Source organism: Haliotis rubra, unplaced genomic scaffold, assembly GCF_003918875.1.
Source record: "Haliotis rubra isolate DU_JTF1 unplaced genomic scaffold, ASM391887v1 Scf678, whole genome shotgun sequence".
In the NCBI taxonomy this organism is placed as follows: Eukaryota; Metazoa; Mollusca; class Gastropoda; order Lepetellida; family Haliotidae; genus Haliotis; species Haliotis rubra.
In genome coordinates this window covers 513,687-530,597 of record NW_025767388.1, presented here as the reverse complement: position 1 = coordinate 530,597, position 16,911 = coordinate 513,687, and the positions used below count along the sequence as shown (strand labels likewise).

At 43.3% G+C, this 16,911-nt stretch overlaps 2 protein-coding genes across 4 annotated transcripts in view; both read left to right on the top strand.

Annotated features, from left to right (window-relative positions):
• LOC124257959 (general transcription factor IIE subunit 2-like) overlaps positions 1 to 9,179 on the top strand; it is a 33,140-nt gene extending 23,961 nt beyond the window's left edge. For all 3 annotated transcript variants that reach the window (XM_046692032.1, XM_046692030.1, XM_046692031.1), the window contains exons 6-8: positions 444 to 540; positions 1,294 to 1,409; positions 8,282 to 9,179. In XM_046692032.1, the coding sequence (XP_046547988.1) occupies positions 444 to 540; positions 1,294 to 1,409; positions 8,282 to 8,401 (333 nt within the window). In that variant the 3' untranslated portion in view covers positions 8,402 to 9,179. The remainder of the gene's footprint in view (positions 1 to 443; positions 541 to 1,293; positions 1,410 to 8,281) is intronic.
• A 2,082-nt stretch (positions 9,180 to 11,261) lies between these two features.
• LOC124257956 (uncharacterized protein K02A2.6-like) lies at positions 11,262 to 11,852 on the top strand. The gene has a single exon (XM_046692019.1). The coding sequence runs from the start codon at positions 11,262 to 11,264 to the stop codon at positions 11,850 to 11,852; it is 591 nt and encodes a 196-aa protein (XP_046547975.1).
• Positions 11,853 to 16,911: the final 5,059 nt, after the last annotated feature.

Sequence of the window (16,911 nt, the reverse complement as noted above, 5' to 3'; positions counted from 1 at the left end):
ATTATATAGAGGCGGCAACATCATCTTTAGCAAGGGTTTGACCGAGGAATTAAACTGGTATAATGCTACAAGTGCTTTGAAAAATATAACAGAAAAAAACAGCAAGATTTCTGTGTCGTGAACTGGAGTGAAAAGGTACAGCAAGTACATAAGTATTGCTACGCACATCACGTTGAAACTTCTTGAAATTTTCTTATTATATAAAACAAACTTTATGGATAACAACTTCTTTTATTCGTAAGTGCGACGTGTTGATACAGATTCTTGTACCGTTGTCAAGCAGGAATGAGACAGGAATTCTATTATTGCAAACAGTTTAAAAGGATCAGCTAGCTGAGGACGCAAGTTCCTATCCGCTAGTGAAAGAAGTACTATGTCCTACCTTGTGAAACTGTGGACTGAAAGTCACGGTACTGACATGTATCTGGTGTGTATGTTTGCAGCAACTCGGTGAACATATCATCTACGTGACAAGACCCATGGACAAGAAGAAGGTGCTATATTACAACGACAAGTACTGCCAGTTTAAGATAGACGAAGGTAAACCCTCAAATGACATCTGACAGATTTCTCGATCTTCCTTCAATCTTCTCTGTGAAAGCTTCAGATAAAACAACTGATTCTGATTTGAATTAGCAGAACGTTTCTGAAAGTCAAGGGAGACAACTCTGTTTGTCATAACACTTCAGTTTTATGAAATTTCTGTTATTTCATAAATCTTTGCATAAATGGTACCATGAAAACTTTAGCCACAATCCAAACTATTATTTTGTTAGGACTAGTACATGTATATACTTTATCAACCATGTTACCAGTCAAATAGATGCGCTTTCAGGCACTGTTTGTTTGTTTGGAAACCCAACCTATTTATGATAAAAATATAAGATTAATATTGTTTTTTAGAAACCATATTTTCCTTAACCTGACTCATGCTTATTTGCTTGTCTCCTTAAGCAAATAAGCATGAGTCAGGATAAGTATAGAATATCAATTTTATTCAGAAAATTACATATTTTTCCTTATCCTGACTCTTGTTTATTTGCTTAAGGAGACAAGCAAATAAGCATGAGTCAGGATAAGTATAAAATATCAATTTTATTCAGAAAATTACATATTTAGTTTTACTCCTTGGAATTCTGTGTGTAAATTGGACCCCAGCAACTCATGCTGACTTTGAAAGTATCCAGTGTCATCATGGCAGAAGATGATAAATTAAGTACAAAATACCAATTTAATAAAGATAATGAAAGAAAATAAAGGGAAACACGTTGAATAATTGTATGATTGATGCAGAATTCCAGAAGATGTGGCGGAGTGTTGCGGTGGACGGTCTGGATGAGAAGAAGATCGAGGAATACCTGGACAAGCATGGCATCACCTCCATGCAAGACCTCGGACCCAAACCTGTTGTATGTACAATTCCTTCACCTTTATGACGATGTTAGGATGGAGTTAAACGATGTGTGCAGTCTGATCGGAATATGTCCCAAAGCACCCCCATGTTTGATGTAAGATGAAAAAGAAGGAGTAATATGTTGGTCAAATGATGGCTGTGGCTTGGTAACCCCATATTGGTACCCAAATGAGCTGGTACCCCAGTGACATCCCACCCCGGCTACTTGGTACCCCTGTGGTTTGGTACCCTGGTAAGATGGTACCCAAATGAGCTGGTACCCCAGTGACATCCCACCCCAGCTACTTGGTACCCCTGTGGCTTGGTACCCAGGTAAGATGATACCCAAATGAGCTGGTACCTCAGTGACATCCCATCCCAGCTACTTGGTACCCCTGTGGCTTGGTACCCTGGTAAGATGATACCCAAATGGGCTGGTACCCCAGTGACATCCCACCCCGGCTACTTGGTACCCCTGTGGTTTGGTACCCTGGTAAGATGATACCCAAATGAGCTGGTACCCCAGTGACATCCCACCCCAGCTACTTGGTACACCTGTGGTTTGGTACCCTGGTAGGATGGTAACCAAATGAGCTGGTACCCAGTGACATCCCACCCCAGCTACTTGGTACACCTGTGGTTTGGTACCCTGGTAGGATGGTAACCAAATGAGCTGGTACACCAGGAACACCCCACCCTAGTTACTTGGTACCTTGGTAGGACAGTACCCATATGAGCTGGTACCCAGTGACATCCCACCCCAGCTACTTGGTACCCTGGTAGGATGATACCCAAATGAGTTGGTACCCAGTGACACCCCACCTTAGTTACTTGGTACCCTGGTAGGATAGTACCCACATGAGCTGGTACCCCAGGGACCTCCCAACCCAGTTACTTGCTACCCTGGCAAGTTGGTATCCCAGTGCCTTGGTAACTCTGTGGCTTGTTACCCTTTTTTCTCTCTTTTTTTAAAGTTTTTTATTCCCAAGAGATACATTTTACATACAACAGGCACTTATTGAATAAATACATGCATACATACAAACCGGCTTTTTAAGTCGCCGTCATCTTGAAAGTATTCAGTAGTCATAATATGTGATTAATAATGGTACATCATCATGAAATTATTCCATGTGGGACCACAGTAAGCCTAGGTAGACTTATATATAACAGGTAATTTGTAGTCAAATACGTACCTATATCCATACAAACGGGTTTCAAGTCACGGTCATCATGGAAGTGTACAGTAATCATTATCTCCCTAATGATAATATCTGATTGATAAGAGTACAATACTACATCATTATATAATTACTCCTTGTGGGACTACATTAGGTGAGTGAGTGAGTGAGTTTAGTTTTACGCCGCACTCAGCAATATTCCAGCTATATGGCGGCGGTCTGTAAATAATCGAGTCTGGACCAGACAATCCAGTGATCAACAGCATGAGCATCGATCTGCGCAATTGGGAACCGATGACATGTGTCAACCAAGTCAGCGAAACTGACCACCCGATCCCGTTAGTCACCTCTTACGACAAGATAGTCACTTTTTATGGCAAGCACATGGGTTGCTGAAGACCTATTCTACCCCGGATCTTCACGGGTCGACTACATTAGGTCAAGGTAGAGTTACATATAGCAGGTAATTTGTAGTCAAATACATACCTATATCCATACAAACCGGCTTTCAGATCACAGTCATCATGGAAGTGTACAAAAATCATTCTCCGAGTAATGACAATATCTGATTTGTACTAGTACATTATCATATAATAATTCCATGTGAAACCACAGTAGGTCTAAGTAAGCTTACATGTAACAGGCAATTTGTATCAAATGTATAGATACATACATCCATAAAAACCAGCTTTCCAGTCACAGTCATTCTGGAAGTGTACAGTAATCATTATCTGAGTAATGATAATATCTGATTAATGATAATATCTGAATAATGATAATACAATAATGATAATACAACGTCATATAATTATTCCATGTGAGACCACACTGAATCTGGGTAAACTTTGCATATTGCGTATTATTGTGCTAGGAGAGTGTGGAGAGATGACCAAAATGTAAAACATTTAGCTGGTCAGCGTGTGTAAAGGCTAGGAGAGTGTGGAGAGATGACCAAAATGTAAGACATTTAGCTGGTCAGCGTGTGTAAAGGCTAGGAGAGTGTGGAGAGATGACCAAAATGTAAGACATTTAGCTGGTCAGCGTGTGTAAAGGCTAGGAGAGTGTGGAGAGATGACCAAAATGTAAGACATTTAGCTGGTCAGCGTGTGTAAAGGCTAGGAGAGTGTGGAGAGATGACCAAAATGTAAGACATTTAGCTGGGCAGCGTGTGTAAAGGCAATATATTTACATGATTTATAGTATCTTTGATCTCACTTTTGATCTGATGAAAGTTTGGTTTAACATCTTTTCTGCTCATCCTGTAAATACTCTTCTTTACTATTAGGCAGATAATGTTTAGAGGGTTGTTATTTTTCCCCTTAAGAGCAAATAACATATTTTTTTTAGTGTTAATTCAATTTGTCCTTCGCCCAATATCTCGAGCCATGAGGACAGTTCCACCCACACTCCCTCTGCCACCCAATATCTCGAGCCATGAGGACAGTTCCACCCACACTCCTTCTGCCACCCAATATCTCGAGCCATGAGGACAGTTCCACCCACACTCCCTCTGCTGCCCAATATCTCGAGCCATGAGGACAGTTCCACCCACACTCCCTCTGCCGCCCAATATCTCGAGCCATGAGGACAGTTCCACCCACACTCCCTCTGCCACCCAATATCTCGAGCCATGAGGACAGTTCCACCCACTCTCCCTCTGCCACCCAATATCTCGAGCCATGAGGACAGTTCCACCCACTCTCCCTCTGCCACCCAATATCTCGAGCCATGAGGACAGTTCCACCCACACTCCCTCTGCCACCCAATATCTCGAGCCATGAGGACAGATCCACCCACGCTCCCTCTGCCCCCCAATATCTCGAGCCATGAGGACAGTTCCACCCACACTCCCTCTGCTGCCCAATATCTCGAGCCATGAGGACAGTTCCACCCACGCTCCCTCTGCCGCCCAATATCTCGAGCCATGAGGACAGTTCCACCCACACTCCCTCTGCCCCCCAATATCTCGAGCCATGAGGACAGTTCCACCCACACTCCCTCTGCCACCCAATATCTCGAGCCATGAGGACAGATCCACCCACACTCCCTCTGCCCCCAATATCTCGAGCCATGAGGACAGTTCCACCCACGCTCCCTCTGCCACCCAATATCTCGAGCCATGAGGACAGTTCCACCCACACTCCCTCTGCCGCCCAATATCTCGAGCCATGAGGACAGTTCCACCCACACTCCTCTGCCGCCCAATATCTCGAGCCATGAGGACAGTTCCACCCACACTCCCTCTGCCACCCAATATCTCGAGCCATGAGGACAGTTCCACCCACATCTCCCTCTGCCGCCTAATATCTCGAGCCATGAGGACAGAGTTCCACCCACTCCTCCCTCTGCCATTCCAATATCTCGAGCCATGAGGACAGTTCCATGAGGACCCAGTATCCACCATGAGGACAGTTCACTCCCTCTGCCACCCAAGCTGCCCAATATCTCGAGCCCATGAGGACAGTTCCACCCACACTCCCTCTGCCACCCAATATCTCGAGCCATGAGGACAGTTCCACCCATCTCGAGCCATGAGGACAGTTCCCACCCACACTCCACCTCTCTGCCAGCCAATATCTCGAGCCATGAGGACAGTTCCACCCACACTCCCTCTGCCAGCCCAATATCTCGAGCCATGAGGGACAGTTCCACCCACACTCTCTCTGCCCCCTGCCATATCTCGAGCCATGAGGACAGTTCCACCCACACTCCTCTGCCACCCAATATCTCGAGCCATGAGGACAGTTCCACCCACACTCCCCTCTGCCACCCAATATCTCGAGAGCCATGAGGACAGTTCCACCCACACTCCCTCTGCCACCCAATATCTCGAGCCATGAGGACAGTTCCACCCACACTCCCTCTGCCACCCAATATCTCGAGCCATGAGGACAGTTCCACCCACACTCCCTCTGCCACCCAATATCTCGAGCCATGAGGACAGTTCCACCCACGCTCCCTCTGCCACCCCAATATCTCGAAGCCATGAGGACAGTTCCACCCACACTCCCTCTGCCGCCCAATATCTCGAGCCATGAGGACAGTTCCACCCACACTCCCTCTGCCGCCCAATATCTCGAGCCATGAGGACAGTTCCACCCACACTCCCTCTGCCCCCAATATCTCGAGCCATGAGGACAGTTCCACCCACACTCCCCTCTCTGCCTTCCAATATCTCGAGCCATGAGGACAGTTCCACCCACACTCCCTCTGCCACCCAATATCTCGAGCCATGAGGACAGTTCCACCCACGCTCCCTCTGCCACCCAATATCTCGAGCCATGAGGACAGTTCCACCCACACTCCCTCTGCCCCCCAATATCTCGAGCCATGAGGACAGTTCCACCCACGCTCCCTCTGCCGCCCAATATCTCGAGCCATGAGGACAGATCCACCAACGCTCCCTCTGCCCCCAATATCTCGAGCCATGAGGACAGTTCCACCCACACTCCCTCTCTGCTGCCCAATATCTCGAGCCATGAGGACAGTTCCACCCACGCTCCTCTGCCGCCCAATATCTCGAGCCATGAGGACAGCTCCACCCACACTCCCTCTGCCCCCCAATATCTCGAGCCATGAGGAGGACAGTTCCACCCACACTCCTCTGCCACCCAATATCTCGAGCCATGAGGACAGATCCACCAACACTCCCTCTGCCCCCCAATATCTCGAGCCATGAGGACAGTTCCACCCACGCTCCCTCTGCCGCCCAATATCTCGAGCCATGAGGACAGTTCCACCCACACTCCCTCTGCCGCCCAATATCTCGAGCCATGAGGACAGCTCCACCCACACTTCCTCTGCCGCCCAATATCTCGAGCCATGAGGACAGTTCCACCCACACTCCCTCTGCCACCCAATATCTCGAGCCATGAGGACAGTTCCACCCACACCCTCTGCCACCCAATATCTCGAGCCATGAGGACAGTTCCACCCACACTCCCTCTGCCGCCCAATATCTCGAACCATGAGGACAGATCCACCCACACTCCCTCTGCCGCCCAATATCTCGAGCCATGAGGACAGTTCCACCCACACTCCCTCTGCCCCCCAATATCTCGAGCCATGAGGACAGTTCCACCCACACTCCCTCTGCCGCCCAATATCTCGAGCCATGAGGACAGTTCCACCCACACTCCCTCTGCCGCCCAATATCTCGAGCCATGAGGACAGTTCCACCCACACTCCCTCCTCTGCCCCCAATATCTCGAGCCATGAGGACAGTTCCACCCACACTCCCTCTGCCGCCCAATATCTCGAGCCATGAGGACAGTTCCACCCACACTCCCTCTGCCGCCCAATATCTCGAGCCATGAGGACAGTTCCACCCACTCTCCCTTTACTAAACTACACTCAAACAGTAGATGCCGTACAGACTCTCGTGTCTGTTTACAGAGTGTGCATAGTGGTGTTTCTCTAATTCCAATCTTATGTAAGTAAGTATTAGTTGTTAAAATATTCTGAGTAATCTTATACCCGACAAAAGTTTGGCATTTTTTGTGTCTGGAGTAAATACTCATCATTATAAATTAAGGTCTGATGTGGCAAATGTATTAATCTTATGTAATGTGCGCATGGAAGTGCAGTAAGAGGAATTATCAGTTGAGTTACAAAACAAACATTGATCCAAGGATTAATGGATAACACGCTGATTGATTAATTGCTTTTATCCTGCACAGCGGATTTGTCAAATTGTAGTGTTTGTGTATGGAGATTTACTAATCTATACTGAATACACCCTGTCGTAAAGTCTCTTTGTAAAAACAATGTCCTTCCTTCAAAGGATTAACCTCCAATACATTGATTGATTGCTCATTATTGGCTAACAAAATTTACTTTTTTTATAGAGTGGCGGACATCATGCAATTAGTTGCCAGGTGTGCTATCTTGGGTTCCCAATGGGACTATACACTAATGTGAAAAACCTGAAACAATAGATCACATTTTTTCGCATATTAGGCTGTTTAAAGACACATGACATGTAAAAAAGAGTTCATCTTTGTTGATCAATTTATACTTATGCTATCAATTGTGCATGAGGGTGGCGCAGTCATGAATTCTGGGATATCATCCGGGTACTCACCAGAGAAAAACAATAATAAAAACAACAACCTGTCTACGGAAATTGCTCTGGATCAGTGCCCCTTTAAACAGCTTTTAATTAATTATTTTTGTAGTCATTCTAATATGGACATGTGAAGTCAGGTGTATAGGTGTGCTCCTTCTTTGCCAGAATCAGTAACCTATGCTTGTCATAGGACGGGATAAGCTGTCAGTTTCAGGACTGTTTTTATGATATAATGTTTTAACATCAGGGTATGAAACTCTCAAAAATTTCAGCCAGATCACAGGGCTGGTTTAGATGTAAAACTTGCCAGCCCTGACCAAAACTTACCTGCCCTCAAATACTTTAGGTTTGACAAGCGACATAGTTTATCATCCAATTAGAATTCATCATTTATTTTCACGATACATGTCTAAATTTTAACCCCACCGTCGGGCAGGTGAATTTGAGAATCTGGCAGTCCATGCTGCAAATAACCCGTCCCGGGCGGTCTCGCAGACAGGTATTTTGAACGCTGTTAGTGTTAACATCCAATGTATTTCCCCAGGCTGGAGTCAAATGCTGTCCATCAGTAGTTTGATCCATGCTCTCTCTCTCCCTTCCCTCCCTCACTCACTCACTCACATGACTCTCTGTTTCCAGATGGCTGTCAAACGGAAGAAGGGAGGAAGTCGGAAAGGGAAACAGTTCAAGAAGCACAACGACCATCTTGACAATGTCCTGGAAGACTATACCCACGGCATAGCTAACAAGAAGACGTGACACCAAGGTCACCTTGACCAGAGGAGATCATAGAGTGAAAAAGGATTTTAATTCATTCTCATACCTGTGAAGGACAACAGTTTGAATGAAACTTAGTCTGCCTGACAGTCCTTGAACCAAATTATTTGTTTCTGTCAAAAATATATATTTTCAAAGACTAAGCATCATTCTAAATGAAAGTGTACTTTGTAATATTTTATTCTCTTTGAACATGTGAAGATCTACTATTTTGTATAATCTTCAGGGTCATCTTGTAATGTCAAGGTCAGTTATTATTACTTTTTTGTGTGGCGGTGGGGTAGCCTAATGGTTAAAGCGTTGGCTCGTCACGCCGAAGAGCCGGGTTCGAATCCCCACATGGGCACAATGTGTGAAGCCCAGTTCTGGTGTCCCCTGCCGTGATGTTGCTGGAATATTGCTAAAAGCGGCGTAAAATCAAACTCAGTCAGTCAGTATTATTACTTTTGGTTGTTCTGGTATGTTGTGGCAACCTCTAGGTCACAAACCAGAACTAGTCCCTGTCTGTGCTGATCGGGAGAGACGAACAAATTGATTGTCCTGTTGTTGACTTGGTTGTCTGTTCCAGACTTGATTATTTACAACCACCACAACCAGACAAGAATTGTTACCATGGTTTCAACATATACACATCAGTTTAAATAATGTCTTGATGGTATGAAGCTACACTGTTCATAGGAATCGGATTATAAATCATAAGATGTTGATGTACTTGAATCCGTTCATATAACTGGCATGAAGCGTATTATGTGGAACATTAGTTCAACCATTGTTTGATTTTCATTTTTTTTTATCATAATTGTGTCATCACATGTGTTACCACCAGTTGCATGTTACCATTGATCTCACAGGCATTGTATTGTCATTGGAGTGATTTTAGTTTTAAGCCGCACTCAGCAATATTCCAGCTGTATGGCGGTATGCCAGAGGACATTGTGTCGGCATGAAATTTTGAAGTTTGTGTTGTCATGACTCAGAAGTAGCGGTGGCTGAGCGGGTTAGACGGCTGACTTTGTGTGCTGGCAGGTAGGTGCTGGCAACTCTGAGGGTGTGGGTTCGAATCCCACATGGGACTCAACCCAACAAAAGCACCAGAATCTGTACTTTACTAAGAAAGTGTAATCCCAAATATAACATATGTTACATTTGACCACTTTCTAAATGGCATTGTTTCATCATGACTCAGACATTGTACATCGAACATTGTTAGATCATGCAAGTTTCAGACATTATGTCATGATGACATCTTGAATACTGTGACATCGTGTCTTCAGACATTGTGTCTTGAGGACACCATGAATACTGTGACATCTTGTGTTCAGACATTGTGTCTTGGTGACACCTTGAATACTGTGACATCTTGTGTTCAGACATTGTCTTGATAACAGCTTGAATACTGTGACATCTTGTCTTCAGACATTGTGTCTTGATGACACCATGAATACTGTGATATCTTGTGTTCAGACATTATGTCTTGATATGGGCACAATGTGTTAAGCCCATTTCTGGTGTCCCCCGCGGTGATATTGCTGGAATATTGCTAAAAGCGTCGTAAAACTAAACTCAGTCAGTCAGTTATGTCTTGATAACAGCTTGGATACTGTGACATCTTGTCTTCAGACATTGTGTCTTGATGACACCTTGAATACTGTGACATCTTGTGTTCAGACATTGTGTCACTGGACCAGTCTTGTTGTTGAGAGACTCTTCAGGAGATGTGTTAGAAGATGGATGTGACATGTGTTGCCCATTCGGAAAGCCAGAGTTCGAAATTCAGATCGTTGTTCATTTTTCCTGTTATGTCCTGTTTCTTGATCATCAACTATCAGCTTGAGTCTTTTGTAACCAGTTGGCTTTTCATTTATTTGTCCTTTAACACCACATTTGAGGAACCAACACAATCTGAAAAAGGAGCATAATTCAAAAGGAAGTAAAAATCAGATTCCGGGTAATGCTATTTTCCATTGATGACAATGAATTTATATTATTTTGAAATCAAAACAAAACAAAGAAATTGTGCATTTCATCAAAGCTGAAAGTGTTCACTATCCACATTAAATTGATCCTTACCTGCTGGATTTCTTTACAGTACTCATTATTTGTAATAAATAATATCAATGCTCTTTCAGATTTCTGTGTGATTTCTTAGGAAACCTAAGACATAGATGTGAGACAAACAAGTTGGGGGAGTCAGTCCTGAAAGACAAATCATGAAACTTTTCATTGTTGTTTCACCTCGTCACAGATAGAGTTTTTGCACTGTACATTTCCTGGTCAAATGTAGAACATAGCTGGGTGGGATACAATGATATACATAGATGCATTAATGGAGCATGGGGCATGGATAACACAGCTTTCACTCACTCCATGAGAGCCTAGGTAACTGATCAGCTACATCTAGCTGTTGATAACACACCTCTCACTCTGCCTACAGAAGTATCATTTAGAGGCAAAATTCAAGCCAGGGAAACAAATACCAGTCGCTGATGCACTGAAAGAGACATGGAAGATCTCGACACACAAATACACATGGTCCTATCATCCTTGCCAGTGTCCGACAACAGACTTACAGAACAAACAAGTGAAGACAAACAAATGAAGGCACTCGCACAGATCATCACAACTTGATGGCCAATCAACAAGTCCAGCTGCCCCAAATTCATCGCAGATGTCTGGTCTGTATGTGATGAGCTGTCGTATGGAGAAGGCATAATTCTTCGCGGAGACAGAATAGTGATACCCAGCACAATGAGGAAAGAAATGCTCTCCAAAGTACACGCCTGGACACATGGACATGGAGAAAACCAAACGTCGTGCACGAGGTGTATTATATTGGCCAGGAATGTGCTCCCAGATAGACAACCTAGTGTCAAGCTGTGGAATCTGTCAAGAAAAGCAAATGTCAAACACTAAAGAACCGCTCAAACCTCATGAAATACCATCACAACCCTGGCAGATGATAGGCACAGATCTATTCCAACTAGAAGGCTGCCACTACATCATAGCAGTGGATTACTACAGCAGGTTCTTCGAAGTCACAAGTCTCCAGGACACAACATCTTACACAGTGATCCAGAAGCTAAAAGGTTTCTTTGCTCGTCATGGCATCCCGGAGGTAGTTAAATCAGATAACGACCCCCAGTACAGCTCTGGTGAATTCAAGAATTGCTCTAAAGCCTGGAACTTTAACCATGTCACCTGCAGCCCAGGTTACCCAACATTCAATGGCCTGGCAGAGAAAACAGTCCAAACTGCTAAAAGACTATTCTCCAAGTCCAAACAAGATAAACAAGCCCCATACCTAGCACTGTTGGAGTACAGGAACACCCCAATTGACAACATAGCATCACCAGCACAAAAGAGCATGAGTCGCCGCCTCGCAACCCACAAACAGCTACAGTCCCAGACCACCAATTGCTCGGATGCCCAATAGAAACTACTCAACAAACTGCTGAAACAAAAACTCTTCTATGATAAGAAGGCACAAGTTCTTGCCCGTCTTAAAGGACGTGATGTTGTTCGCATGCAAACCCCTCGGGCAAGTGACAACCAGCCAGAATAGTTCAACAGATGGACACCCCAAGATCATATCTAGTCCGAACATAAATGACAAGGTCTACCGTCGAAACCGCAGACACCTTTCCAATCCCATCAAGAGATGCATGTTCACTAAGAGGGTGAGGCCAATCACCCCATACAGGCAGATGAACAACAGCAGCAAGAACACAACATCAACCACCAACACCAACACAACAACAACCACCAACACCAACACAACAACGACCACCAACACCAACACAACACCACCAACACCAACACAACAACGACCACCAACACCAACACCACAACCAACACCAACACAACAACGACACCAACCAACACCAAACACCACCAACACCAACACAACAACGACCACCAAACACAACACCACAACCACCAACACCAACACAACAACGACCACCAACACAACAACAGCAACCACCACACCAACAACAACAACACCACCAACACCAACACAACATCACAACACAACCAACAACCACCACCAACACAACACAACAACGACCACCAACCAACACAGCAACAACCAGCACCAACAACTGCAGTACCAACACCAACAACACTCAACAACGATCACCAACACAACACACCCACCAACACCAACACACGCAACACCACAAACACAACAGACCAGGCAACCCACAACAACAACCACCAACACCAACCACACAGCAACACAACAGACCACCAACACAACAACCCCTGTAGTAACACAGCTGAATCCTTCACACACAATGCAAGTGGCAGACCAGTTTTCAAGCCATCAAGATACGATGACTGAATAAAAGACCCTAAAAGTTCAATTCTAGTGTGTATCCACGAACTGTAAATATGTTTATCTCGTAACTGCACAGTGTTTGATGCAGCATTATTAGGTTGTGTACTCTGTTAAAGTACAAAAAGTTAGCGTTAAAGTTAAAGACAATCCAAGTTCAACATGACTCCGGAGTGCCAAAGAACTTTATTCCCTTCAAGTTACTAACATGATGACATCAAGCTGATTATCACATGAAACAACGTAAACTGTATTAACAAGATGCGTTATATTTCACATCAAAAGAGGGATGCAATGAGTTTAATGCATGCTATTTATAGCCCTTCTGTATATGGCCATATGACCATCATAGAGAGCCTCGTTCTGATATAGAAACATGGCGCCTAGGTAACGCTACATGTGTTTAACCTTGGAATGAATTAATGTCACTATGTGCACAGTTTCATGAAGGAAAAAAACATTACATATGTGTTGCAGTGGGGCTTTGATGGTATTGGTTGCAGTGGGGCTTTGATGGTATGGGTTGCAGTGGGGCTTTGATGGTATGGGTTGCAGTGGGGTGCAGTGGGGCTTTGATGGTATGGGTTGCAGTGGGGCTTTGATGGTGTGGGTTGCAGTGGGGCTTTGATGGTGTGGGTTGCAGTCGGGCTTTGATGGTGTGGGGCTTTGATGGTATGGGTTGCAGTGGGGCTTTGATGGTATGGGTTGCAGTGGGGCTTTGATGGTATGGGTTGCAGTGGGGCTTTGATGGTATGGGTTGCAGTGGGGCTTTGATGGTATGGGTTGCAGTGGGGCTTTGATGGTATGGGTTGTATTGTATTTTAAGAAAACAAATTTCTGATCTTGAGACAAAACAAGATAGTTTAGAAGCACAATCCAGGCGATGTTACCTCATTTTCCATGGATTGACAGAGGGACGAAATGAGACGTGGCGTGAAACAGAGAAAGTAGTGCGAGATTTTATGAGCTCGTCACTTGACATCGACTCATCTGGTTCAGTGAGCATTGAACGTGCTCATCGGTTGCATGCTCGTAATGGGAATAGACCTGTGATTGTCAAGTTCACGTTCTTCAAAGACGAAAGAGATATATTAGAAGTAGCAAAGAAAACTTTGAAAGGAAATAAACAGTTCAGAGTGTCCGAGGACTTTACAGAGCGTGTCCGACATACCAGATTTCCCTTTATGATGAGAGCAAGGGATGACAAGAAAGTGTCATACATGAGCTATGACAAGCTCATTATAGATGGCCTGGTGTATGTCTATGACCATAAACTCTCGGATTTGAGACAGGTAGGAAAGCGTCGTAACTGGGTCTCATCAAATCGTGCTACAGACGAGACTAGCCATCACACTGGATAGGAATACGGTTATGGTCTCAGTGAAACTGACTTTCTGAATATCAAAGTTGCATATAGTAATAACGATAGTAATCTAAATAGCGACTTAAATTCCAAACCACACTCTGCTGGAGATCCAACCAACTTCCCTTCTGACGTCCCAAGTCAGTGTGTTACTCCAGACGCTGGGGTCCCCCCTTGGTGACCTCGCTAATACACTCAACAACATTCAGTCTCAGGTGTCATCGTCAAATGACGAGTTTAACGAGTTTCGTAACGACGTCAGGGAAAATTTGCCACATTTCCGGAAGAAAATGCCATGTTAAGAAAACAAATTCCTGATTTAGAGTCAAAACAAAAGAACTCAGAAGCACAATCCAGGCAAGGTAACCGCATTTTCCATGGTTTGACAGGGAAGAAATGAGACGTGGAGTGGGACAGAGAAGGTGGTGCGAGATTTTATGAGCTCGTCAACTGACATCGACTCAGCTGGTTCAGTGGACATCGAACGTGATGATACTCAAGATATCGACTTTAATTCAAAACCAAAGTCTGCTGGAGATGCAACAAACTTCTCTCCTGACGTCACACTTGATACTCCACTCTCGTCATCTACTCTGTATGATGATGAACCAGATATGCATGTTAGTGACGTCATAACTGGCGACACACCAAATGACACTGATGTCATAACGTCCATATGCTCTTGGAATATAAATGGGCTTATATCAAAAGTTGAGTATTCTGATTTTATATTATTCTGTAAAAAGTTTAACATTTTCTGTTTCATTGAAACAATGTGTCCAAATGCACATAATATTTTAAATGACATTGTCGGTGAATATGATATTTACACTAGTAATCCTAGAAGATATAAAACCCGGGGAAGGTTTTCTGGTGGATTAGCAGTTTGTATTAAAATAGATATTGCATCTTATTTTGAGAGAATTTACTGCCAAGCAAAAAATGCTCTCTTTTTCAGAATAAGAAGCGAGTTGTCCCCCTTTCAACTCTTCCTAGTGTTTGTTTACATTAACCCCGAGGGGTCACCGGCGTACACAGACAGTGAAGAGAGTGGGACTGACATGCTAGAGCGACAACTGCTTGATATTATTAATGATTATGGCGAGTTGTCGGAATTCATAATGTGTGGCGACTTTAATGCCAGAACTGGAAGTGAATTAGATTACATCATAGATACTGTCGTTAATAATTATGGTTTAAACCTACTACATATCTGTAAGGTACTTGGTATCCATATTGTTAATGGAAGAACTAAATCAGATAACGTTGGAAACATGTCATATATATCCCATTCTGGATGTAGTGTTGTTGACTATTGTATTCTTTCTTCAAATATATTCGATAATATTGTAGATATGAAAGTTTGTCAACGCACCGAGTCGGACCACCTACCATTGGTGTGCTATTTTAAGAATATTATCCCATCAGTAAGTAAAAATGAGATTCCGAATTAACAAAAAACTGAATCATATTCAAGGATGAGTTACAGGCTTCCTCCGGATTGTCAAATTCCATATCAAAATTATCTCCGCAGTAAAGATGTGATAGATATGTTTAACACTGCTGTAAGACATCTAAGTGATATATTAATTCACTGTGCAGTGACCGCAGGAGCCTATGATACAGTCACCCGGAAATCTCATTCACAGCAACCACCTTGGTTTGATAAGGATTGTAGTAAATTAAAAACGAGAAAATATTTTCTATTGAACAAGTTCAGAAGATTTGAATGTTACTTAAACTTAAAGTTGTATGTGGATGCCAAAACTGAATATAAGAGATGTTGTGATAAGAAGAAGCGTTCTTATAATACCAAAATATGTGATGATATAAAGAGGTCTGCTGAACATGGAGATTGGAAGAGTTTTTGGAAGACATTAAAGAAAGTTATACGTGGAAATGTTTCAAGTTATTCGATGTCTCCTGATACTTGGTACGATTATTTCAATAATTTGTTAAATCCGAAAGTTGCAATTCAAAATATTGATGTAAACGATTTTGATTGTTTTGTCTCTCAATATATTAACTCACACTCTTGTGAGGACTGTAACAATTTGCCTTTCACGGATGATCTTTTGTCAGGTGAAATAACCGATAAGGAAATAGTCGATGCTCTGAAGAGTTTAAAAAGTGGTAAATCTGCAGGTGAGGATGAAATACCCCCTGAAGTTTTCAAGATGTCGGGAAATTTTATTGTACCTTATTTGAAACTTCTTTTTAATAGAGTCTTAATTACTGGCGATTTTCCAGAATCATGGAATATAGTAATGATTTTGCCTTTGTTTAAGTCGGGTAAACGTTCCGACCCCAACAATTATAGAGGTATTTCTATTCTGAATGTCACAGGTACATTGTTCACTATTGTCATAGAAAAGCGCCTTAGAATTGAGTTAGATATAAATGATCTTTTATCAGAATGTCAAGCCGGTTTCCGCCAAAATTACTCAACAGTTGATAACCTATTCATATTGCAAGCATTGTGTTCAAAATATTTATGGAAGCCGAAAGGTAGATTCTATTGTGCTTTTATCGATTTTAAAAAAGCTTTTGATTACGTTGATAGAAAGAAATTGTTATATGTACTGCTTACTAAAGGTTGTCATGGAAACTTGTTTAACGTCATTCGTAATATGTACTCTTCTGTAAAGGCTTGTATTAAAACTTCATCTGGTAGAACAGAAGAGTTTTCCACTTCTAGTGGTGTGAGACAGGGTTGCATAGTAAGCCCAGCTTTATTTGTCTTCTTCATTAATGAACTTGTAACAGAAGTATATAAAGAGTGTAGTTATGGTG

Excerpts from the sequence above, each read along its gene's own strand:
- LOC124257956 (XM_046692019.1), top strand. The coding sequence starts at position 11,262 with ATGTGCTCCCAGATAGACAACCTAGTGTCAAGCTGTGGAATCTGTCAA.